The sequence below is a fragment of the Peromyscus californicus genome, unplaced genomic scaffold (assembly GCF_007827085.1).
Source record: "Peromyscus californicus insignis strain IS unplaced genomic scaffold, ASM782708v3 Scaffold_18__1_contigs__length_77618521, whole genome shotgun sequence".
In the NCBI taxonomy this organism is placed as follows: Eukaryota; Metazoa; Chordata; class Mammalia; order Rodentia; family Cricetidae; genus Peromyscus; species Peromyscus californicus.
Genome location: NW_026294480.1, coordinates 58572026 through 58599178, shown reverse-complemented (window position 1 = coordinate 58599178; position 27153 = coordinate 58572026). Strand labels below are relative to the sequence as shown.

General features: G+C 47.0%; 1 protein-coding gene across 8 annotated transcripts in view; it reads right to left on the bottom strand.

Moving 5' to 3' along the window:
• The window catches only part of Pde8b (phosphodiesterase 8B), a 226730-nt gene that overhangs the window by 33681 nt on the left and 165896 nt on the right, over nt 1–27153 (bottom strand). For 4 of the 8 annotated variants that reach the window (XM_052743543.1, XM_052743544.1, XM_052743537.1 and 1 more), the window contains exons 9-10: nt 26701–26789; nt 24686–24746 (exon numbers count right to left, since the gene is read on the bottom strand). The exons of the other annotated variants lie outside the window; for them this stretch is intronic. In XM_052743543.1, the coding sequence (XP_052599503.1) occupies nt 24686–24746; nt 26701–26789 (150 nt within the window). The remainder of the gene's footprint in view (nt 1–24685; nt 24747–26700; nt 26790–27153) is intronic. 8 annotated transcript variants of the gene reach the window in all.

Sequence of the window (27153 nt, the reverse complement as noted above, 5' to 3'; positions counted from 1 at the left end):
ATGGCTTCCCATATTATGAAAAACAAAAACAGTAATAAACGCCCCCAAACTCCCTTCTCTCGTTTCTCATAGGCTCACAGCTCATCAAAATGGCTCCCATGGCCTCTACTGTGGGTCATGTGTTCTCTCTAGATTGGAACCAGCACAGTTCTAATTGGGGATTAAAAATGTGTCCCAGCCACTGAGGGGTGGGGTGGGGTGGCCCAGAGAGGTAGAGCACAGGTACAATTCCATTGGCTGGCATGGCTCTGGCCCATCTTTTTCCACATACAATGTTTAGCGCTTGGTGCTTTGAGCTGAACTTGCTGCCTCCACATGAGCACACTGGCCTCTGGTGGGCTCTGTACCCACTGCCAGCAGCAGGGGCTAGAGACCCTCCATGCTTCACAACAACAGTCTTCCAGGCTGTATCAGCCTCCGCACAGGGATGCTATGTTGGGGACCCACTTTACCATCCTCTGTACAGAGGAGGATGGGGAGCTCCCCTCCTATCACATCCCATCAAGCTTGGGCTTTTCAGATTAAGTTCTCTGACTGATGATCTACATGCCTCATCTGAGTACCCTCATTTTACAGGATTCACATGGACGAAAAAAAAAAAAATCCCCACTCAGAACAAGAATCTCCCCCGGAGATCTAAGTTTATAATTCAGTAGGAATTATTCCAAAATGACTTCCCTCTTAACCCTTAGTGGATTTCATGGAGAAATCAAGCAAGGAATGGGTAGCACCATAATCTTTGATGGGTCCAGGAGAGGCTCAACCCTTAGTGGATTTCATGGAGAAATCAAACAAGGAATGGGTAGCACCATAATCTTTGATGGGTCCAGGAGAGGCTCAGGGACTTGAGGGGCAGGGAGAGGGATGAACTTCGTCCCACGACCACAGCCGTTTCTTGTGTTAGCCGAGCGCTGGCAGCTTTCTGCTTACAATTGAATCATCACAAACCATTCCCTTGGACACGCAACCATTCCCTTGGACACGCAACCATTCCCTTGGACATGAATGGCCGGGAAACTGAGGTTTAAAGTTTGATTACCACACAGGTAGTGCACAGAACTATTAACCATGGTTTCTCTAGTTTGATAGCCCATTGCCTGTTATATAGCTCTTCAGGCAAAGGGCTCCAGCGTGTTGTCCCAGGCCTGACTTATCATCTTACAGCCTGGAACTACCTCACAGATCAGCACAAACAGCCTTTCCCCAGAATTCTGGGAAGGTATGAGCTTTGTCACGTGCTTTAGCAAGATCAGGATTCCCCATCCTCAGGGTTGTCACTTTCTCTAGCGCACACACGTTTTCCTTCTTGTCAAGGTTAAAATGTAGTGTGTTCCTGTGCAGGAATGCCTGGGCATGGTGACCACACGCGCTGCTGCTGGAACCACAGGCTTTGAACGCGATGGTTTCTGCAGTGAATTCTACTGTCCTCGGTCCGTGAAACGGTCAGAGCTCAGAGCTGTGATTTTCCAGCAAGTCTTTGAAGCTTGCAGCTTGTGTGTGTGTGTGTGTGTGTGTGTGTGTGTGTGTGTGTGTGTGTATGTGTGTGTAATTATAATTTTAAACCCTTAATTAAAATATCATAGGTTGCCACAAAATTTGCTGCCCTGTGCTTAAATGCTTTATTTACTAATGCCTGATTATGCTCGCCTTCACACGATCCACCCTCCCTTTCTGGCCGGTTCTTCCTTTTCCATAGTCCTAGAGATAGTTTCTGGTCCTTGGACATGAAGGCCAAGTTCCCTGTCATGGAGCTACACCTTCAGCCTGTAGTTATACTCAACTCTAAAAAGCACTACAATCTCCCCCCCCCGCCCCGTGTGTGTGTGTGTGTGTGTGTGTGTGTGTGTGTGTGTGTGTGTGTGTGTGTGTATGTGTATGTGTACAATTTCAGGGTCATTTGTTTCTTAAAGAATATTCCTTTACAATCGATACTCTCAGTTTACTGTGGTGTGAAAGCCTCTCAGGTTGACTTAGACCCACACGTCGCAAACTGTGGGTCACAATTGTATATGGGCATATGGGGTCATGGGAATGTGGGAAGCATGAAATATTTGGCAATAATAAAAAGCTTTCTGAATGCGCAGGGACCAAAATTAATTCAAAAACAGCACACAATCAATCCAGGTGTTCCAGCAGTGCTTGCTTGCACTGCATCACATGACTTCACCAAAGCCTTGGTCCAGAACACCAACTCGGGCAGTTTGCACCACACACACCACCATCCACATGGTGCCAACAACGCTGCGCGCCGCACCTCAGCTCAGACTCCAGGCTGGTGTATGTTATGGATTTCTATTTTTTTCTGCTCTGATGGAAACATTAATTATAGAAAAGATGATTTACTATGACCCTATCATTGTTCCTCAGCATGTAAGTATCATTCAGTATTTCCTTGGCTTGTACTGTGTCGGGATGTTTGATTTTCAAAGTGAGTAAAACATCATGATTTTATTGTCTTAGTAACAAAGTCAGCTTAGATCAGGGTGGCATGGGCCTTTCTCTCCTTATCCTTCTCAGTCCAAGATGCTCTCAACTATTAGCAGGCAAAGTCTCCCTGAGACCAGCGTACCACACTCAAGTCTCAGCAAATCTTTCTGAATGTTGACTTGGGTTAGGATAGGATATCTGATAACTTCTGAAATGGCCCCAAGTGTGCTTCTATCCTTTTGTACTATATATTTTTGTGAATTGGTATTCTCAACATTGATGGTTATAAAATTAAAATATTGACCGACCCTCAAAAACCCGGAAAGTGATCTGTGTTCTGCAATATTGAATGCTCAGCCAACATTTAGTCCTTTATGTAAAAGTAAATCTAATTGGTATACAAATTTGCTGTTGTCTTTAACACACGTTAAAAGTATGCACATAGTAAAGAACTGTTTTAAATTCTCTGTATGATTTATTATCAGTAAATGTTTGACTTATATATCTATTTTCTGTACCTATCGTGGATAAAAAGAAATTGTTAAGTGGAAAGGGTTTATGACATTCTTAGATTATCTTACAAGGGACAAAAATCCCAGATGTCATGAAGCTGGGTAAGTTTCAGTGATACTGAATTTAATATTTTTTTCCACATTTTCAGGGATTTCCATTGGCTTCATGAATCTCCATCAAGTCCTTGAATAAATGATTTTCTACATTTAAAGGAAGATCATATCCCCTCTTTACCCAACAGAATAGCTGAGAAGCAGCTGTCAAGGATAAACACTTGGAATACTCACATGTTAGGGGGAGGATAGAATCACGCAATCCCTTTGAATAAATACCCAGTCTGGCTCTTTTGTACCAATTTATAAGTACATCTCCATGACAAAATATTACCCCAGGGATACAAAAATGTTTCTTCACAGAAGTAACTCATTCAAGGATGCTCAAAGAAGTCCAAGGCTGGAAACAGCCCAGGGCTCCATTAACAGGATAATATACTGGAAAAACAAACAAACAAACAAATAACAAAATGAACAGGAAGATGTTGCTGATGGACACAACCCAGATGAATCTCAGAAAGCTGGTGATCAGAAGAAGGCAGACCGCAGAGAACACACTGTGTGAAGCTCTAGAAAGTCTGTTATTGTTGTAGAATAGGCCTTATTGGCCTTATTGGAGCGGCAAGGGAAGGGGTGTAGGTAGTGACAGGCTACGAAGGGTCTCAGGGGAAACTTTTAAGAGGCTAAAATTCGGTTGTTCTTTGTTTTTTGATGATATGGGAGTTAGAGATATGTTCTTCGTCAAACTCAGGAGAAACTATAAGATCTGTACATTTTCTACCTTAAAAACAAAAACCATTACTAAACTCTAGTTACTATGCATGCTGATAGGACAAGCAGTGAGCTAGCTACACTGATGTGTGCCCATCACTTAGTGGTTGGTAAGCCATAAAACAATGGGAGGCAATGAAGGATGGTTTCAGGACCACAGATGGAATCATGATGGAGTCACATGCTCACGTTGTACTGAGGTAGTGAATGGGTAGTCACTTATAAGTCTTCCAATTTTTTATTTAAAAAATACTTTAAAAATTTTTAAACTTACCACAAATATTTTATATATAAACTTTTCCTAAGAAAGTGTTGCCTGGTGCATGTCTTTAATCCCAGCACTCAGGAGATAGAGGCAGGTAGATCTCTGTGAGTTTGAGGCCAGCCTGGTCTCCATAGTGAATTCCAGGACTGCCAGGGCTAGGTAGAGAGACTCTGCCTCGAAAGAACAACAGAATAAAATAAAAACTTCCACTTCTCATTGGCCTCAGCAATGCATATATAAGCAGGCAGTGAGACTGCCAGGGGCCTGGCTCCCACTGGCTCCCCAGCTGCACTGCTGGGCACAGCCACGCTCCCCCGGGCTCTCAGCGGCAAGGCTCTCCTGGCCACCTTTCTATCTTCTGATTCTCTGACGCTTTTTGTTATCTCCAGTTCATATGGGCCCTGTTTCTGCGGGGAAGTTTCTCAGTCTGCTCTCTTCCTCTCGCCCTGTTCAGCTGGTCTTGTTCTCACATGGCTCCCACCAGGAAGGTTTTCACATACTTGCCTCCCACTTCAGTCCCTCATGAGGTCAAGCCCTTCAGTGACTTGCTCTCAATGGACTCTTCTTAGTGATTTAACACCGTCTGTAACCTTGTCTCTCTGACTAATCTGTCCCCTGCAGCGGGGATGGAGGTTATGTCTAACTTGATTACTATTGTGTATCCAGTGCTAACACTAGGGCGTGGTGGCTGTTAGGTCTAAGATGAATCCATAAGAGACTGGAGTTAACTGGGGTCCTTACCTTACACCTGTGGCGAAGACATCGTTATTAATGATTTGGCCATCACATTGGTCTTTGTTAATTATACTTAATACTTCTCTCACTAAAAACACTAACTCATAAAAAGTTTCACAGGAAAAAACAGATAAAGCAATTTCTGTAAAGTGTCATATTTCTAAAAAGTGAAAAGCAAATACAGTATAGAAAAAAAATGCACCCTTATTCTCTGATAATGCCAAGTCTGATAAAGGTGAGAAATCAAGACCATCAAATACTGGGGCACACCATTAGCCCTGCCTTGGCTCTCTGAGCCTCTGAGAGCGTCTCTAGGGCACATTGTACTGTAGCTCTCATTATAAAATGGACAGCATGTTTTAATAAACAAAGAGTGCTATATCCATCCACACATCTGTAATAAAATGGGAAGTGAGAGCAATTCTCCTCAGTCATTGTTCTCATTTGCTTCTCTGTGGCTGTGATAAAACCCTGATCGAAACCAGCCTGGGGAGGAAAGGGTTTATTTAACTCTCAGGTTACGGGAAGTCAGGGTAGGAACTCAAGCAGGAACCTGGAGGCAGGAACTGAAGTGGTGACCACCACTTCATAAGCTAATGGGCTTATTCCCCATGGCTTGCTAAACCTACTTCATTATACAATCCAGGACCACAGCCCAGAGATGGTCCCACATTGGTCGTTAATCAAGGAAATATCCCCCCCCCAACATGCCCCCAGGACAATCTGATGGAGGCAAATTTTCACTCAAGGTTCCCTCTTCCCAGGTGACTCCAGCTTAGGTCACATTGACGAAAAATAACCAGTACAGTCATTTAAAAATAATGCTGGCTATATTGAAGGGAAGTTTTGATCACTATTTTTCTTTTCTTTTTTAAATTTATTTACTTTTATTTCTTTTGCATTGGTATTTTGCCTGGATGTATGTCTGTGTGAGGGTGTCAGATACTGGAGTTAGAGACAGTTGTGAGCTGCCATGTGGGTGCTGGGAATTGAACCCAAGTCCTCTGGAAAAGCAGTCAGTGCTCTTAACCACCGAGCCATCTCTCCAGCCCTGATCACTATTTTCAAACTCAGATTTATCTGTACTATCAAATTTTTCTGTGTTTCTTCTGCCCCACAAATATTACAGAAATCAGTAAATAGATGGTTGGGATGAACAAAGATATCATTTGCTTAAATAACCAGGGTAGCTCACAGAGTTGACTTGCTAAACAATTTAAAAAATACTCAATATTCTTCATTTACTACAACACAAGGCTTTCTTGGATGTGGCAGAACCCTGGTTAAGTACTTGGTGCTTAACTAAGCTCAAGTACTGGGTGCAGAGCTCCGACAACAGGAACCGAGTCCCTGGAGACCCTCCCTCACGTGCCCGGAGTGAAATGACCGTAAGTGGCATCATGGCATCACGCAGACATCTTTGATCATCTCTCCTCAGTGAAAACACCATGATGAGCATTTTCTCAAGAAACAAAAGGCTCTGATGCACAGATCAAAGATCTTTTCTCAGTCTGCTGTCGTCTCCAAACCCACTTGCAGATTCACACACCTCAAAAGCCCTGCCAGAGCAGCCTCCCGCCACGGAACAAGACACCTCGTCAGCATCCAGGAGCCTCGTTCCTGCAGCCACAGCTTATTTCCTTTTATGTATTCTGAGCTGGTTCTCAGCAACCCACAACACCAGGACAGACAGCGGCTTGGGTGCACTGATGCTGATCCTGGTGTGTGTGTGTGTGTGTGTGTGTGTGTGTGTGTGTGTGTGTGTGTGTGTGTGTTGGCGGGCAGGGGCAGGGTGGGGGGCAGGCTTCCTCCCCACAGTGACAACTGTGAACCTAATAGGCAGTGTGACAGCGTCTCTTCCTTTTTATCTGAACAACATTCAAAACGTTACTCATGTCCAAGCAGCAGGCAGTGGTCGGACATGGATGAAAGGGCATATGAATGTTTAGGGTGACACAAGATTCAAAAGACAAATCCCAAGCTGTCTTCCCCAGAGAATTAGTGACTGCCAGCTGATTGCAGGCTCACTCTCTTCTGCTATCCAATATTTTCTTGGGAAAGCTGAAGCGTCACTGTCCTTTGCAATGCCACAGTGACATGTTCAGATACTATAGGTGTCCCTTAGCCAAGTGTCCCCGACCTGCCAGGCTGGTGGCTGATGGCTCCACATTCTGCACTCATTTGGAAGAGCCTTTACAGAGATAAGCTTTCATGGCTTTTCTCAGTGAAATGATTTTTTAAAATATATTTTAGTTTATAATTATGTATAGGAATGGCTTGCATATGTGAGTGCAGGTGCACTTGGCATCCAAAGGAGGGTGTAGAGTCTTTTAGTGCTGGAGTTACAGGAGTCAGTCACCTGGCATGGGTGCTAGGAACTGAACTTAAGTCTTCTGGAAGGGCAGTAAGCAGTCTTAACCACTGAGCCATTTCGCTAGTCCCAATAACCATTTTTGTAGACTTTGCTCACTCAAAATGTGTAATGCGCCACCCTCACCCAAGAGTTAGGCCTACTGGTTTAGTGGATCCAAAGTATTCAGGGCTCTGTGAGCCTCATTTGAGGCTGGTCTATAGGTCTGGGGACCAGGAGGTAACTCGGGACACAGTCATGCCCAGGGTGTGGTCAGCGCATCAGCAGCATTGCTAACACATGGGAGCTCATTATAACGAACTACCAACAGCCTCTTTTCCGACTTACAGAATCAGAACCTGCATGTTAATAACCATCTCCAGGGGCTCCGTTCCACATTAGAGTTTGAGGCCACACTGTTCAAGCAGCAAAAGAATAGGTGTTGGGTGTTTTCATTTTGCAGTATGGGGGACAGAGCCCAGGGACTTAAATATACTAGGCAAGAGCTCTCCCACTGAACTGTCCCCTCAGCCAGAGCCTACCTTTTGGCGACAGGTGTATTGATCCTTCCCTTTGTAGCTATAAATCTGAGTGCTTAGGAGCTTCACCATGCCTCCGCTTCTTCCTCACGGTGTAAGCAACAACACCCACTCCATCAGGCAGTTATTCAGGGGACACAGGTACATTGAAAGACACAGGGATGTGTTATGCAAACTGTTGGATGAAATGCTGGAGGTGGCAGTCTCACAAGACGCGTCCGAGAGCAAGAGGGCAAGGGGGTCCGATGTATCAGTGCTGGGGTCTGAGTCACTTAGAACCTGCAGCAGCATCGTGCAGGAGGTGACGATGGACCTCCAGTCTAGGAGAACACCTGCTCTGCCTTTCAATTTTCTAATGTCCCTCGGGTGGTACTGACCCACATCAGTTGTGGGTTGGCCCTTCTTTCTCAGTTCATTGACTCAGATCCCATCTCTCCGGGAACTACCCTCCCAGGCAGATGTACCAAGAGAGAGCTATTCAGGTGTTCTTTAACTTAGACAAGCTGACATCTAAAAGCAATCACCTTCTTTTGAGGACGGAATAAGATGGGATGTGTGAGGTACCTGAAAGGGGTACCAAGACCGTCAGGTCCTACCCTACAGTTTCTGACCCAGTCGTGGAGCTGAAACTTCATGTCCGACAAGTCCCAAGATAAGGGTGAGAGTGCAGGCCCGGGGGCTGTGCTAAAGAACCCGTGACCTTGGAACACTGTGGGGTGACCTATGACCACAGGAATGATGCCATCCTCTCTGGCTTTCTCTTTCATCATGGCTGGATTCTGTGTCTCAGGAATCTGGGTTTGGTGACTTGGTACTGTGACCTCACTTCCTGTGAAGCTCAGAGCTGAGCTCAGGTGGGATGGTTTCCTGGGGGGTGCACACACAGCAGCACACTTGGGGCCTTCCCTCTCATGCTGTCATTCCCCCAGCTAGGTCCCGTCACTGCCCAGTGACAAGAAGACATTATGGACAACAGACTTAGTAAGAGATTTCTTTTTGCCTAATGTTTTGTTCTTAAAGAATTGTCAATGGCAAATGAGACTTTTGCCAAATAAAGTATAAGCCTATGTGCCTGCTAGATTTTGTCAAGAGGATGAAGGAATTGCAAAGATCCAGTGCTTTCCGGGTCCCGTTGTAGGAGTCTCAACAGGAGAGCCACCGAACTACTGAATGACACCAGGGCTTCATTTCACTCTGATTAACACAAGCTAGAAGTGAGCCTCCAGACCAGTGCTTAATAAATCAGCTCCCTGGAGAGCCAGCGAACGGGCAGGGCCAGTGCACCCAAGTGAGTAATGAGAAGCCAACAGCCAAAGTCAGTTCTGTGATTCTGTGACCTGAGGTTCTGGAAACATCTTTCATCAGATTTTCTGCTTACATCTTGTAAATAATCACCCCCAGAGTCAAAAGGCGTGCTTAATTATTCCCATCTTCTAATTTAACTTGGAAAGACTTACTGGGCTGGTGAAGATGGCTAGGTCTTGTTTCCTGTCTACTAGGAGACAAAATCAGGTGTGTCACCCCTGTGAATTCATTCATCTAGAGAGTGCTAGACCATGTTCCAGGCACCGGGGGTGTAGGAGAGAAGAGGTGGCCCCCAAAGGGTGAGGAACCAAAAGTGAACCCCCAACCTTGACAAGAAAACGGAAACCAGCATGTAGCCATTTGCTCCTTGGAATGCTGCAGCCATGACTAGTCAGTCCAAGGATCAACACCGTCAGTCGAGAAATACTAGGACATGGTGATGGCCCATCCAATTTGTTCTGGAAATGCCCCACTAGAAAAGAAGGCATGTGAGGGGTCTGACAGCACCCCCCAAAGGGAAACAAAACCATGAATGGAGTAGCATTTAGAATCTCTAGACATCACATCAATCCCATGCAGCCCAGATGGATTTCTACCCCCTGCCAAACACAAAACATTACCCAAGCACAAGCAAGAGCCTCCTTGCTCGAGTTTGGGGGACCTGGATGATGGGAGGGAGACAGGATCACAGATGGAAGCCAGCTCAATTAGGTGGCATTCTGACTTTAAGTAGAGCTGCACTTTTTTTTTTTTTAAATCCTAACTTTTCAGTTTTGCAGATATTGGCACCACTCTGCTGAAAATATGCCAAAAGATTCCATTCAGAATTCATGCCTCAAAGTAAGAATTAGAGAACTTCTCGTTAAAGTTGTCCGGGTAATAATTTATTTGGGATCATTTGGATGGGCCACCTGTCCACCCTGACTCTGCCTACTGGAGCTATATGTGTTGAGCCTTCATCACTCCATGAAACACAACACACCTCTGGGATAAAACTGTTCCCCATGACAAGGCTCAGGAGCTCTATGTCAGAGAGGAGAAGACAGTGGGTATAAATCCAGGGGACCGTTCATCACCCCGCAACAAAACTGCCAGCAGAGAGACCAGAAATACAGCCAGGGGCTTTGTTAGTGGCCACATCGCTCTGCCTGCATCTAATCCTCATATACATGGCAGTGATTTTTTGAAGGATTGATGGAGAAATTGGCTATGTCCTTTGGCAACAGCTTCAGAGTCTAAAATGTCACATTACTATGAAACTTCTCAAGAATTAGAGAGGCCAGAGTGGAGAGGGTGTGTGTGAGACTATATGGCTCTGTGAAGCCTGCAGGCACCTAAGGATCCCACTGACTTGTCACAGAAGGAGGCGGCTGAGGTTGAATGGTCGTGGCATTTGCCCAAACGCACAAAACTAGCCAGAGAGAGGGAAGAACAGAGCAAACATACACATTGCCTTTCCCCAAAACTTCAGTGCTCAGGGGATGGCAAACACTTGGTATTTTTCTCTGAATTTCTGTAAAATATGTATGTTCAAAACAAAAATAATAACATTGTCTGGTGAAGTTTACTATGTATGTAGATATGATATATATATATATATATATATATATATATATATATATATATATATATGAAAACTACAGCATAATAGATAGGTGGATAGGCACCAACTGAGTCTTATAACATGAAGGCTTTATGTTCTATGTTATTTGATAGACTATTAGGTTAAAAACTGGTGATATACTGTGTACCCCCATAAAGCTTGCCTGGGGATCAGAGGACAGAGTCAGCCACTAAATTAGACACAGAGGTCAGGTAGTGGTGGCACACGCCTTTAATCCTATCACTCAGGAGGCAGAGATCCTTCTGGATCTCTGTGAGTTCAAGGTCACACTGGGCTACATGAGAGAAACAGAACCAGGCAGTGATGACACACGCCTTTAATCCCAGCAACTGATATGGCAGGACACAGAAAGGTATATAAGGCATGAGGAAACAGGAACTCTCTCTCCTGAGGCTGAGGATTTCGTAGAGGTAAGCTAGTGGCTGGCTGTTCTGCTTCTCTGATCTTTCAGCTTTCACCCCAATATCTGGCCCCGGGTTTTCTATTAATAAGACTCTTTAGTGATTCTTGTTACAAAAAACACTGTGGGAAGTTAAAGCTGTATATGATAATTCTAAGTAACTCTGTATTGTTAAGCAATTCTCAATAATTCTGCATTATTAAAAATAAGATACAACTCAAATCCAAAAGATCAAAGAATGGCATTTTAAAAATTGTCCACGGGGCTGGAGAGATGGTTCTGTGGATAAGAGCACTGGCTGCTCTTCCAGAGGACCCGGGTTCAATTCCCAGCACCCACATGGCAGCCCACAACTGTCTGCAACTCTCGTTCCAGGGGATCTGACACCTTCACACCAATGTACAAAAAAATAAAGTTAAATAAATTATTATTATAAAAAAAAAAAGCCGGGCGGTGGTGGCGCACGCCTTTAATCCCAGCACTCGGGAGGCAGAGCCAGGTGGATCTCTGTGAGTTTGAGGCCAGCCTGGGCTACCAAGTGAGTTCCAGGAAAAGGCGCAAAGCTACACAGAGAAACCCTGTCTCGAAAAACCAAAAAAAAAAAAAAAAAAAAAATTGTCCAAATAATGTAAAAGAAAGTCTGTATAAAGAAATAGAGAAATGAAAACAAAAGAGGAACATATAAAAACCAAATGGCAAAATGATAGACCTGTTCCTGATGGTGATATGAAGAATATGGTAATCACTTTTATCTAATTGAGATTGATAGAATATCACATCCAACAAAAGAAGAACACAGACTTTTCAAATAAATCTTTTTGAAATGCTGAGTGAAATAGACCTACATTTGGCTCAAACAAAAAATTTTAAGTGGATTCAAACAACACAAAGTATGTTCTCTGACAATAAATGGAAATAAATTAGGAATTTCCAGAAAAAATATCTAGAAAATGTCTATCTAGAAATTAAACAAACCCAAACCAAAATTTCTAAATAGCCCATGGACCAAGGAAGAAATTAAAAGGAAATTATAAAGTATTGTGAAGTGAAAGAGAATGAGAAGCTGAGTCCCTTCATGACACTGCATATGTGTCCTTGCCCATGCTGGAGAAGGAGCAGCAAGGTGGGCGTGGCCAGGAGTCCTCCCAGCTCTACCTGCCATGGCTTTCTGTTCTCCCATCCACTCCCTGTAATAAAATGGTACCACTGCCTTAGACTCTGAGTCTTTCTAATGAACCATAAAACAAACAGGCAGTTTTGGAGGCTCCCAAACAACATAGCTACATTTCTGGGATGCACACAAAGTAGTCATTTCAGAGAGAAAGCAAAACTCTAAAGAAATGGAGAGCTATACTCTGCTCACAGACTGGAAGACTCAATACTTAAATTCCAGTTTTCTCTAACTGCTCTACAGCTCCAGTGCACGCTTGTGGGGGTAAACATTACAAATCTAATGCTGAAACTTAGACAGAAATGCAAAGAACACAGGAAACCAAACCAGAAGAACTTACAATACCTGACTCTGAGACTTACAGTGGTTAGGAGAGCAGAAGTATACAATTGGTGTATGAATTCACAAATTGAGCAACACACTGGAAGAGTCTGGAGGCAGACAGCACTATGCAATTACTTGCTGAAGATGCCAAAGTAATTCAGTGAGGAAAGTACTTCCAATAAATGCCTGAGTTTCAATTATCAGTTATCTTTATAGGCAGATACTAAGTTTACCCCGGATGACACCATGAAAGCAATTCTAGATGCAATGTATACGTAAATGTAAAAGCCCAAACTTTAGTCCTTTAAAAGAAATATACAACATCTTTAGAACTTGGGGACAGGCAAAGAAGGCCACAGAAAGTCCTAACTGTCACACACTGACATAGTAAACTTCATCAAATTAAAAACCATTCAACAAAATATTGTTAAATAAGAAAATAGAGGAAAACACAAGCACCATACCTGGCAGTAGATTGATGTATAATGTAGTTCACCTCAGTAATAAAGACAGCCTAACTGAAACGCCAAAGGCCTTCAACGGACACTTTACAAGTTGATAAAGAAGAGACCAGCAACACACGAAAAACTTCTCAGTCACTGGTCCCCAGTGTGTGCACATCATCAGGTACTGTGCAGAGACACACTTAAACTAAATCCGACGCACCTACCAATGGCGAAAAGCGCTCCCAGCAAGACCAACTCTCGACAAGAGTGTGCATGGCCTCTCCTGCTCACTGTTTTGGGGACTGCCAAATGATAGAATGTCTTGGGGGGAAGAGCTGGAAATTTCTTAGAAAGCAGCCATGCACCGAGTCTTTGGTTTGGTGAGTAAACTGCTGGGCATGCTCCCAAAGGAAATGAAAATCATTTACAACAAAGCATGTGGAAGAACGTTCATGGCAGGTTTGTTCATAATAGCCCAAGAATAGAAACTGCTCAGATGCCACCAATAAGACAACAGATAAACAAACCGGCATGTATTCACCCAACAGAATACTATTCCGTGATAAAAACTGAGTAGTGTATGGTGTATGGAGCCCATATACCAAAAAGCATAGTTCTTAAAAACATAAAAAATGCTTTATGCAATATGTACATATTATATGACTGTTTAATCTCTGATAGGGTGGAGGGTGAACCAGAAGATGGAAGGGCAGAGATCAAAGGAGGAAGAGGAATGAGCAAACTTCTAGAATGCCAGCAATACGCTTTGCCTTGTGAGGGGTCGGGTCACACAGGCATGCACATTGTCAGGAGCCATGCAGAGGCACACTTAGAGTCTATTGATTCCTTTATATGTATGGGGCACCCAAAAGACAAGCATTCACTGTAAAGGGCACGCTTCATGGGAAAAACTAGATCATTCTCTCCTACCATGTTGGGGTCCTGGGAAATGAACCAAACCCAAGACCCAGGCATGGGGGCAAGGACTGCACCCATCATCTCCTTGTGAATACATACAGGGGAATCCGGACATGAAACTAACAGGGTCCTACATGGATTGGCCTGCTGGAGTGGAGGCTCTGGAGAGAGAGGAGGAGGTGGCCAGGTCACAGGAGGGCCAAGGGGCAGTATGCTGGGACTCAAGACCCAGGCAGATCTCAGGGGCTTCAAGGGTCAGGTTCAATCTTAAAGAAAAAAGTAAATGGTCTAAGCGTCAAGTCAAAGGGATGACACTGGGTGGGAGTGGGGTACACCAGGGAAGACAGGAGCCTTTAGCTCAAGGGTTCTGGAGAAAATAGAGACTCTTCTGGTAGAGACATGTGGGGGTCAGAGTCCAAACAGGAAACCACACTTTCTTCTGGAAATGCTGCTACTGAAGACACAGGGTTAAAGGTCAAGTTCCCAGGAACCCAAGTGACTTCCATATCTGAAGTTACTCATTCTCCTGGAAGGACACAGAGGCTGCAAAGTCTACCCCAGTCTCACTGGTCCCAGCCAGTCCCCTGGAACCAACAATCATGGTAGCCAGGGTGCGGGTTCAGCAACAATAATGATGGATGGGCCGTTACGGCCTTGCAAAGCTTCCCGCTCCCCCTTGCCTTGCCCAAACGGCAACTCGGGGTCCTTAGGAGGCTTAGGAAAACAGAAAGCTCTCCAGGCTGCCAAATGAATTTCCAGAATCAGAGGCCAAGGTCACAGCCAGAAAGTGTGCGCTCATGAGTTCACCCACAAGGACGCAGCCCTTTGCACAAGGCAGGAGCTGCAGGCTGTAGGACGCGCTCCTCCGCTCTGCAGCTTCCCTCAGGAAGAATGCAGGCATTCAGCAGAGCTCTGGCTCAGGTTCGCACCTTTAGGCCTGCTCACTGTGCTGTTCCTGGGCTCCTTCCTGCAGGCCACACCACCCCTATACGGCAAAGTGCCGTCCTGGGACAGAACCTGGATGTTCCTGTCAACTGCCACGACGTTTCTGTCAGTGTTGGACCATTTATATACAACAGTGATCCCGAAGATTATACTAACTGATGACATGTGTGACCCTCTCTTGAGCGCATGCACGCTATGACATTTGCACAGTGACAAAATCAGCCACCGGCGTGGCTCTCAGATGTATCATTTCATTAAGTGCCGTGTGACTCTGTGCACAGCATCCTGCGCTTCTGCAGATAATAGGGCAGACAGTGTGTCACCTGGAGCCCAGCAGTGACAGGCAGAGAAATAAGATTTGGAGTTTCAGCCCCATAGCCCACTAAAAAATGATTTATTAAAGATAATTTTAAAAAAACAATAGTTTTAATGCCCCAAAGGGTTATGGGTGAATTTTTCAAATTTAAATGAAACAGCAAACTAAATAAATCCCATCCGCACCATTTTCTTCCCTGTCATATATCACAACTATGAAACATTCATGGTGAAAAGAAATTAAAAAGCCAAACACCTGTCGGCTGAATCAGACAGCGGGCTTAGAGGGGGATGAGGGATGAGTGGGTTTTGCATCTGACTGTGTGGTGGGGTCAGGCATGGGAGAAAGAGACACGTTGGGACCTGCAACCAAGGCCAGGGAGAAGCAACATTACAAACAAAAGCCACCCCTTTCCCGATGCTTCCCGGGGGCTCGAGACACAGCTGGGACCACAGGTAGGGTCTCATCCGTGGCATTTACCTGCTCAGAGAAAAGAGCAGCTTCCCATGCTGGCCCACTGTAGGACAAATGACAGCTCCAGAAACCCAGGCTGGGCTCATCTCTTAGGCCCGTGGGATGGCACAGGGCTCCTGGGTCCCAGGAACCGTTCTTGGGCGCTCTGCAGCATAGATTTCCCTGGATGCAAACATCTACCCCACAGTTACTTTTCATGCCAAGGCCCAGGAGGAAGGCACACAGATGGTCACACTAGGGTCCCTGTTCCTGGCATTTCCTCAATGCCTACTCCCCACTGGAAGTAGAAGAAACCAGTTAGGTCACATTGCTGTGGCCTGTTGGTCAAACTCTCCCCGTCTCCCGCTCTCTCATCATCTCCAGCAGGAAATGCCCTGAGCTCACATAACCTGATCACACCTCATCACATCCTGCCAAGGTTCCTCTAAGCCTGGAGTTTCCACCCAGGCAGCCCAATGGAATCCCTTGGGAAAATCTCAGGCACCGTCTTGTCCAGCCTGCACCCAGACACCCTCCCTCGGAGCCCCTGGGCCACAGGCATCGCCACTCTGTCGTTTTCAACTCCCTAGGTAATTGCAAGCTGCAGCCAAGACTGAGAGCTGCTGCATTAGACCCTCCACCTCTGCAGCCTGGGTCTGCCCTGGCTCCTCTCTGGGCCAGTGTCCTATAACTACGTCCCTAAAGTCCTCTCAACTGTTCTTCCCAGGATGCCTTCTCATGGTCCTCCACAAATCCCTAAGCAGCTGGAGTGTTGTGTATACACCCATGGCTTCTCTTCTTCACCCCTTAGGTCTGGTCTATGCACGGTGTGAAGGATCCCATAGCACTTGTGGAAGGAACAGCACCCATGGGAATTAATCTTTCTTCTGCTCCTACTTATCCCAAGTACACAGGTCACATCTGCTGGGCCTCCCAGCCCACAGCCATCGGATGTTGACTAACAAATAATAAGGAAAAGTACCACAGAAGCCACTCCTTTTGGCTTTAGGGACATGCTGGTCACAGTGAAGGTATATGCATATAGCTTTCTTGGGTGTTCTTGTGCCACACCCTGAATCCCAGTTCCCCTAATTAGCCAGAATGAGAGGCTAACACGAGATTTCCCCAGTGCAGTGGAAGAAACCCACGGAGCAGCAGCAATCCAAATTCCCTTTCCCATGAGTGACACGGGAAGAGAGCATGCTTCTTGGAACTTCGTTTTTAGAAATCATATCTAAATGAGTCACACATAAAGGAAGGGCATGAAGCCTGTGTATAATCCTCAGTATTGAGTGATACGCTGGCTACGGTTGGAGCAAAAGACACTTTATGCAAAAGAGCAGGCAGCACCATGGTGTGGGCTTCAGGTGTGGATTGGCTACCCATGGCTGAAGTGTGATGGGAATGTGCTGTGGTTTGAAGGCTAACAGTCCCCTCTGTGTGTGAACTCTGGCTCCCCAGCTGGTGACAGGGTTTTGGAAGACTGGGAAACTGGGAGGGGGTAGAAGCTTCCTAGAGGAAGTGAGTCATTGGAGGTAGGCAGGTCTTATAAAGCCATGCCATACTTCCTGTCTCCTCTTCCTGTTCTACCACGGTGTGAGGAGGTGAGGAACATTCTTTCCATGTGGGCTGTATCTCTTCAAACTGTTAGCTCAAAGAGGCCCTTCCTCCCTTGCTTATCCTCAGGTATCTGGTCACAGCAACAAAAAAGTAACTCATTACAGAATGAATCCTGAAACGCCACAGTCAGCAGGGACAATATGCTACTGCATGCCTGAAGATACCTGGAGTGAGCTGCTCTGAGCCTCCAGCTTTCCCTCAGAGAGACCTCTGTGCACAGTTAGTTCGCTAACTCCCTCCCTCAGCCTTCCACATCTCCACACTGTTTGACAGGAACCTTCTTTTATGCACACCACAGAGCTAGGGCCCCATCCACATCCACACAGAGGTTTCCTTCAGTCCCAACATCCAGAGACAAGGGTCACGATCGTGAAGCCCCTAGAGCAGGGCATGTGGAGAAGCTGGCAAAGGCTGTGAGTAGCCCTAGGCTGAGCCCCAAGTACATTCATAGTTCTTAACTCCCCGCTCTCCCTTGGCAAGGAATCTAGCCAAGCCTGGCCATGCCCTCTTGATCCAGTTACCTTTGGTGTCTGCAGGGGACTACCCTCCTCATAAAGACACATTCCAACCACACTTCAAACCTGCATCTCAGTCAATATCTCCTCATGACGTCATCCCTTGCTTCCCAGTGAGGGTGACTAGTGCTCCCTACAAAGGCACCAAACAAACCCATGCATTCCTTTATAGCCACACTATGTGACACCTGGATGCGTTTCTTGACTGTTCCAAATCTCGGTTTTCTCAGGTGTCAAAAATGATGGCAATGTCCTCACGGGGGCTGTGGTGATGATGACAGGAGACGACACGGGACAACTGAGGGCTGACAGAGCAAGGGCTACGGAGCGTCAGAACAACTCAGTGAGTTCAATCACAGAGGAGCTGGGGACACAGGGACCTATGATGCTCCATGACAGAGGGCAGATGGGCGAGCATATCCCCTTTAAAAATGCATCGCTTGCTTCCTAGACGTCCTGGGGACTCCTAGTGCCTTCACAATGAGCACCAGACCCTGGAGGAGGATGACAGTGACATGCAGGAAAAGGCCTAACCATAGGCTCACTGCAAAATGCAGGTGGCATCATGTAACTAAGTCTATCCGACTCTTACTGGTAGAAAGCGGAAGTCAAGAAATTCTGGCCAAGACTACTTTTTAAAAATAACTGTATTGTAACACACCCTTGTCATTTATCAACACCTGGTCTGCAGTGGCCTTTTCAGCACAATGACAGATCTGAGCTGTGTAGTTATAAACTCCCCAGACCCTGATTGAAAAGAGGCATGTAACACATCATTTCTAAATACTATGAAAATTAAAATACTCCTATTGCAAATTATATTGTAAATTATAACAACTGATCCTTACAAAATACTTTTGTTGATTTTTTTTTTCTGGTCTGTAATGTGACCAAGTGACAGTTGTAACTGATGGGTGGCGCTTCAGTGTGATGTTAGCTGGTATTTTCATTTACATTAAGAAGTGAGTAACACGTCCAGACCTTAGCAAGTCCTTCCTGTGAAGGGGAAGGACTCCTGGCAGGCTGGTTACTGGCTGCTGCTTTTCAAGAATACAAGCTTCCATACATTACATAAAAAGTCAGTGAGCAAAACTCTGAGATTTTCAGGTCTTAGCCACTGCTTTGAGAAGCCAACACTGGTCCTTACCTAGTGGGTCAGTTGGTCTCTCTGTCTCTGCCCCCTTCCCAATCTTTCTCCTAACGCCTGTGCTTAAATCTGTATTCAAATAGTGTCTTAGTAAAGACCAACTTTGCTTCAGGTTGAGGGAATGGGTGGAAATTTATAATGGTTCAGATGATACACACCATATAAAAGTGCAGTCCTTGAAATTTAAGTTAAATTTCAGAGCCAAAACTTCCTTTCCCAAACACCACCACAGCCTCTTAACTCTTGCTTGCTTAAACACACGAGAGATAAACAGAAAACATTGACTTTTACAAAACCGCTCACTTACATCTGTTTCACACCCATTCCCAACCTGTCTCACCTCTCTTAGGGCACATTAACTTTTCTCTCTGCTTCAGCCTCCATTACCAAGGCTCACCTTGAGGAGCCTCCTTGTGGGAGCACGGTGTTACTGGGAAGGCCACGTATGGGTTCTCACAGAGGCAAAATGCAGTTCCCAGCTCAGACTCACAGTTCCTTCTCTGATTTCTTTCCTTCATCTTCCACCACTGTCCAAGTGCCCTGTAAACATCTAGTGACGTGACAGAGAGGTCATGAAGAAAGAAGAGAGGGGGCAAAGGAACCCCATCACTGTTCAAAGCAGCTAATACTGCTTTGCCAGCCACAAGGCCTGAGCTGCCCTGACGGTCTACAGGTGTAATGGATAGCTGTTTGAGCTGTGTCCTGAAGCACTGCCCCTAGTGAGGCAGCTGTAGCTGTGACACCTGCCTATGACCTTGAGGTACCTGCCCCTGGGGCGGGGCCACCGAGGACCCTTAAGACCGGGGATGCACGTATGCCCTCTCTCTTGGCTACCTCGTGGTTTTGGAATACTGAGATCTGGGACCAAGCCGTTCAGTGTGGAACGTAGCTCAGCTTTCCTGGACCCTACGATAAATCTCCCGTGGTTGTGAGTTTACCCCCATATAAATTCCTTTGATCATGAAATAGACTCCGTGGATTAATCCCATAATGCTGGTCTACCGTTACCTGAACAATGACCTTCTGAGTGTGCTCAGTGGAGGTCCTCAGGTGTCTTCAGGTGACCCTTCCCTTTGCTAGGCAATGTACTCTCTCAGCATCAGACCACGGAGCCTCACAAAGCCCGTCACAACCAGCCTTATCAGCCACCACCACCACCAGACTAAAACTGTTTGTCCTCTCGGAGCCAAGACCTTCCATGCCCACAATCCTGCAGGAGCAACCACAGTGCCCCCACGGTCCCGTCTGTGTGCCCCTTCCCTGTTCTGTGTCTGGTGCCCTCAGCACCTCCAGCTACCAGGCACTCCATTCGGTGCTCGTGGGTTGCCTGCTCAAAATGTGCTGTTCCAATATCAGAGGCCTTTCCTCAAATAGTTTCATATAAATAAATATATATACGGCAGCTAAATGGAAAAATGTGGGTCATGTTGTTGATTTAGTGGCTTTTCCCAAACATGTCAACAACTATTTCGGGACACCTGCTGCAAGTCACGTACATCTAAACTCTGCCTCGTGGTAGCACATCAGTGACAGAGAGCTCACTCCTAAATGGGCGTGGCCACTCGCAGAGGCCACTGAAGTTAGGGTAGCCTTCTTTCCTCAACTGTAAGGAGTCACACTTGGGTGTGCACCTTGAAGAATATGCAGATATTGTTTGTAATGCCACGTGAGACATTAACGGCTTTATATAAGGGTCAAACTCAACATGGAGTCTGTTTGGCAGGGAGAGGCCTGGAGGGTGAAGTCGATGCGCCAGACAGTCCTTTTGACTTTTAAACCCAGCACAGACTCTGCTCTCGGACCAGTGATCAGTTAGCCATCAGTCAGGGCTAGTTGCTGCCCCTGAACGTTGAAGCCACTCACCTTGGCCATTAGATCTCAAACAAGAGCGGGTGCTGGGGCCACCCTAGAGGACATTCTGACTTCACAGTTCTAGCAATGCCTCCACCCCCCCCCAAAAAAAATCTGTACCTCAAAGTAAGGTTTTATCATCACAGGCTTGGCCGCCTCAGCTCTCGTTTCCGCCCCCACCGTTCTCAAGGGAGCTATGGCTAAGATGATGGGTTGTTGACACTGTGATTCCCCAAGCATCAGTACCCAGGCTGGTGTCTCATTGTAGTAGAAGCGCTGAGGTTTCCCAAGTGGCCTAGCTTATTGGGTTCAATAGCTGCTTTCCGTTCTGAGGCCAGGTGAGTGGAAACAAGAGTTCTTCTATGAAGGGAGGTGGAGGTGGGGGCCAAGGGGGTTCTAGAAGTAGGGACCCCACTGTCTAGCTCTGTGAAGCACTGTGTAACATTGGGCCAGAGTGGCTGCCTTCCGTACTCCATCAACGGCCAACCTGGATGGTTGATTGGCGGAACATTTCCTCTGAGCCTGGCTGCTTTCTCCCCCCTCCTCACAAACACCCACTGTGGAATGGGAGGCTCTCTCCAGGGAGCTGTGCTCCCTGACTCTTTAAGGAAATTACACCCTTGTCGCATGGGAGACAATGGCTCCTCCCCAATGGCTCCTCCATGGCCCCATGTGTCATACTGCTACAAGAAGACTGATGGATACTGCACACTGCAGCCCTGTCCTCCCTCACGCTGGCTTCCAGTGCTTTCTCCCCACAGATTCAAGCACACCGGCTTTTGCAGTGACCACATTTACCATATTTTCCCATTCGAGACTGAGAAGAACGAGCAAGCACTCAGGTGTGGAGAACCAGCAGTGAAGAGGACCCTCTGCTTTCAAGAAGGCTTCCTGCCTCAAGGCCAGGCCCTGGGCCAGTTCAGGAACAGTTGGCAGGGTAATGGCTTCCACACCCCTCCCCTATTCAAATCTGCCTGGGCCCTGGCTGTGCAGGGCTGGCATTCCTGCAGTTTTACTCATGGTTTCTTATTTGGAGTCTGACCTTGTGAGAATGAATTAAGGGACCTAGAGTTTTACATGCTTTATGCGGCAGTAGAAAGAGACCAACGGGCTCTGAGACAGGATGCAGGGGTGACGTGAAGATAAAGGATGTCCAACATCTGTGTGACTGGGTAAGTCTGGGAAATGTCTGGGAAACCTAAGCTGTGAATGCTGGAAGCAAGTGGGAAATGCAGGGAAGAAAATTATCTTCTAGAATTGAGGTCAGCAAATACCTTCTTGTAAAGAGTCAGATAGTAAATACTGGAGGCATTAAAGGCTCAGGTCCTCCATGCCCCAACAGATACCTTATCCAGCCTCCCCAGACCTGGGGTTTGGTACCTGTCCAGTTTAAGTTTCTCTCCCTCTGGGCTACACTTTGTTTACTCTGTTTACCTGTCTCTGGCCCATGGCTTCTGGGTGCCCGTGATGAACACGTGTCTGGTGAGGCTCTGGGGACAGCATATGTGAAGGGAGCAGGCATGTGCAGCAGACAAATCTTGCTGAGCTTTCCAGCCTCTTGGCAGAAAGCTCAGGGCTCAGAGATGAAAAAAGAATCTTCGAGGATGACAAGCATGACCAGAAGTAAACTGCCTGGCACACGGCTCCATTCCCTGTTCAAATGGGAGCCCACGGGTTGACTCTGACATCAGCACTGGACCCCAGAAGCAGCACCTCAGAACGAATGCCTGCAGACAGTCTGCTCTGCCCTCAGAGCCCTCCCCAGCCCGGAGCCATCTCCATGGCTTCAGCCTTCTTTGGGGATAAAGACAAGTACTGTAGCCAGCCAGAGGGACAAGTTGCTTTATTATTGGAAAATCTAAGAGTCTCTTAGGCCTGTGCAGCACCATTAGGTGACGTCAATGGCTCCGGGGATCCAAGCTCTGTGTTTTCACTCTTCTCAGAACAGCAACTGATTCATGGTGGCAAAGGGGTTTCTATTTAGAGCTACAGAGGAGAGGCAGCCTCCGTGTCCTGGCATCCTATGCTAATGGCTTGCCCGCTCCCTGTGGGCAGCAGGCAGGGTTCACAGGAGGCCAGGACTGAGATACTCCACTGCCCCCAAGTTAACCAACAGCCCTAGGCCTACTATGTGCTGGCAGCTGGGCACACAAGGCCCGTGACGTTGCTGGAGAGGGGAGGGCCATTGAGTACAGAGACAGCAATGACAATGCAGAGGGAGACAAAGCCAGGAAGGGGCTTTGGGGGTCTGGGGAAGACAGTGCTACCTCATGATCCTTGGGCTGAGCCATGAAGGACCGGTAGAAGTGGGGGATGTGGAGATAGAGGGACTGATAACAGGGGCACTGGAAACTGCTTCACTCGATGAGAAAGACAGGAAGGAGGGGCGTGAGGAGGAGAGATGGGACCTGCCTGACTTTCAGCTCCATCCCTTCCTAAAGTGCAAGGCCATGAGCTGACCTTGACGTTGCATGGAGCCTGACCTGGAGCCTCTGCCACAGCTTCTGTGGGAGAAGAGCATGCTGGATTTTGGACATGTGTTGTCCCTGCTTAGCTTCTGGCCTGAGAACGGATGGGACTAAGTCGCCCTGTCCCCTCTCGGGGTCCAGAGGCTGAAAATGGTGGCCTGCACCGCTTCACATGTGTACAGAAGTCCATCTCTAAGGGGACACACCAGGATTACATGTCCCTCTCCCTCTGCTAATCGCCTCCCATGCCAACCTCATTCTTCCTCCGATGTGCCTCAGTGTGGCTGTCTGATGATGCTTTTTCCCTGTGACAATCCATTCACTTCCTTTCCAAGGCCGTGTGCTATTAGCAGAGTCATTCCTGACCCTGATTAGGTTCTCAGTGGGGAAGGGCATGGTTTGGTTGGACTCAATCTTAGGAGCCAAGCATATACCACAGATACTTTTGACATCTGGGGCTCCATGAAGGTCACGTGATTCAGCCCCTCTGCCCCTCTCTAAGAGGAACCCTGGGGGCTTCTGTCTTGCTGCCTGCCAGCTTAGCTCCTCACCTGGCCACACCTCATCCTGCCCCCCCCCCCCGCCCCGTTGTCCCCACTCTGTGAGGAAAGGATGGGTTATACCCCAGGTGCCTTCGAAATTCCTAAGAGACACTTGTCCCTTCTTTGAAAGCCAAAGTCAAACGTCATATTTTATGCATTAAAAGTAGCTCATTGATAACCATATTTATTTCATACATCATAGTCCATAAATTATAAGGTATGAGATGGAAACTACATGATCAAATAGTAAAAATATAAATCTCATAAAAATACTTCACACTTCACATAATACTGTAACGTTATAAAACTTCCTTAAAACATTCTCTTTTTTTTGGTTTTCCGAGACAGGGTTTTTCTGTGTGGTTTTGCGCCTTTCCTAGAACTCACTTTGTAGCCGAGGTTGGCCTCGAACTCACAGAGATCCTCCTGCCCCTGCCTCCTAAGGGCCGGGATTAAAGGCGTGTGCCACGACCGCCCGGCTCCCTTAAAACATTCTTAAAACTAAAAGCTTGCTAAGTTTCTGTCACTTCAGAAGACAGCACTCAAAATGCACTGACTGCTCTCCATGATGTAATGTAAGGGGGGAAAAAATCACAGTGCTAATTTGGAACGGTTCTTATTTTGGCTGCTAGCTGGAGGAGTGAATGCTCACATGCATAGATACTTTTCATTTGTTTAAGAAATGAAGATAGGAAATGGAACATTTTTTTCTTTTACTTTTTGGTTTTGAGGAAGAATCTTATGTTCCCATAAAATGTATTAGCCTGGAGAGAGCCGTGAGGCACAGCACAACCAAAGCGCACTCCTAACAAAGTGAGACAGGCTTGTGGAGAACAGGATTTAAAAAAAAAAGGCCTGCCAGAGGTCTCCCCACACACCTTCGGTAGCAATTACAGGAAACTATGGAGAAAGAAAGACAAGCAGAGAACGGGGCGAGCGTGACGCACGGGCAGGCTGACGGGCGGCAGAGAACACTGAATACTGTACCTGTTTGTTATTGTCACTGGTGCAGCACAGCTTCTTGAGGGAGACAAAATGCCTAATTTTCCTGATAACATAAACAGTCAGGGATTAGTCAGGAAGAAGACGATGCAGTGAGGCAGCAGCACATGGACACGACAGAGCTGAGCTCCAGGCCCTTCCCCGTGCAGGCCTGGCCACCAAACCTCCTTCTCCTCCAGAAGCCTGGCCCCCCTGCAACCCCAGCTGGTGTGGCCACACCTTCCTCCCGGACTGCAGGCTGACTCCTGGATCTCTTCGGGAGAGACTGACATGCTGTCACGGCACACAGGCTTTAATTCTGCGGACCCTAATATTTCATTGCTTACATGGAAAGCAAAAAGGCTCGTTGGGACAGGGACCAAATTTCACTGGTGGCTGTTTCTCTTTTAAACATCCTGTATGGCACACTACGGGTCACGGTAATGATGACACTGGTGTTCTTTTAATCCTACTACTCTGCACGCTGTGGTTCATCAGAAGGATGGCATTTTTGTTTTGTTTTGGTTTTTTGTTCGTTTGTTTTTCAGCCAGAGGAAAAAAAATCCTCTGATTAAAAAGTCATGAACTGAGTCCAGGAATGTAGCCTGTGGTCTTGCCCATTATCACAAGGGGGATAGGACAAAAGACGCCCGGTCCACTAGCCCCATGCAAGTCAGCTCGAGGTAGATTCTCGCCTGAGAGTAAAGCTAGTGAAGTGCAGGATGTAGGACTGCACACCCCAGATGCCTCTGAGCACCCCTTCTTCCCTGTCTCTTCCTTCTTCCTGGTTCACTTTACCCTGGAGGATTCTCTGACGGCAGCATGGGAAAACACTGATGGATCCTATCGTATGAACATCACCCAGCCAGAAGGGGTAAAAATGTCCCTTTTTTTAATCGGCACTGCCTCTGAGAGCTCACTGTCTACAATTAGGGAAAATAACACAAAATCATGTCTGGATAAAAGGAAATAGGAAGGGGAAAAAAATCAGGGGAAAAAAAATTTATTCTGATAGAGACTGACCAGGCAAGAGCATTGTCACCTCCACTCTGATGACCCACCGATTCTTGTCAAACACACAGAAAAGGACTCGGCTTCCTTTTCCCAAGAAGACAATCTAAGGGTGGCCATAAGGACAATGTGACAGCCTCTGCCGCTGTTGGGATTGCTAAGCTGAGCCAGCGCCCAGGAGCAGGCAGCCTCTCTCCATGGTTGACAAGCCTTGCTTAGGAGCCCTGTCGGGACCCACAGACTCCAGAAGCCAGCCGGAGAGGAGACACAAAAGCAACACGAGGCTGTGGCCTCTCAAGTGACCGGAGAACAATTTCTAAGCTAATCCAGCAAGGAAAACGGGAGAGAAACAACCTTCGAATAGATGGGCGATCTTATGGAATGGGCTGGTTTTCTAATCCCATGATGATCTGAAATGAACTCAGCTGGTCCTAGGAACTACATGTGACATGGGTTATCTGGTTCCTGGTAACCACTATCTTTTTTTCTTCACCAATATGTCACACATCACATATCCCTTACAAGGTCAAACCATTAGGTAGCATTGACCTTCATACTGGTTGCAAGGCTCATTAGTGGGATATAGTTAGCGGTCCCATCTGGCACACCTCGCACGAGCTCAGAGTCAATATGGAACAAACTGGGGCCTCAAAGAGAGAAGGTCGGCACCCGTAGGCTGAGGGCAGAAGCCAGTAGTGCTGGCCGCTGTTCACTTGCCAAGGGGAAGGACAGCCAGAGACCCTGAGAGGTGTTGGGGACAATGGGGCCATTCACGAGCAGGTGGATAGCTGGGGATAGGGCTGATGCCACATGAAAGCCCATGAACAGGAGACAGGGGTGGGGGCAGAGGGAAACCATGTCTGGAGATTGCTGCTGGCCACGTCAGACAGGGCAAATGCTACTGTGCATCTCGTCCTGCACCTTGCAATGGCATTTCAGCGTGCCAGACGACGCCCCTGAGGGCCTGAGCCCTTATCTGCAGCAGAAAGAGTGGAAGAGGTCGCTCTCACCCTCCTTGGCCAATCACTGGGGTGATCTTCACGTGCTGTTGGATGCTGTCCCCGGATTTCCGTCTGGCATAGTAAACCCCCTGCCACTCCTACATGGACAAAGAGAGCTCTTGAGATCCTCCTGTCGAGACCACAGCTGCTCCCCCACTGCGTCTTTACAGGCTCAGTCAGCACTTCCCACAGACTTCCGTTACACGTCACCAAACTGCTGTACGGTTGTACCCACAACAACGTTATCAAGATCACAAGGTCCAAGTGTAAGAGCCCCAGGCCGGTGTGTGCACCACCAAGTTGCCTATCCTGAGTTCCAGGACAGCTGGCTACACACCAGCTGGAGTTCCCTCAGGGTGCCACCGTGTCAGAGTTCAGTAGCCAGTCTCAAAATCTTCACAACAACCTGTGGGCCTGATACAATCATCCTTAACTTACAGATGGGGAAACTGAGGCTCAGAG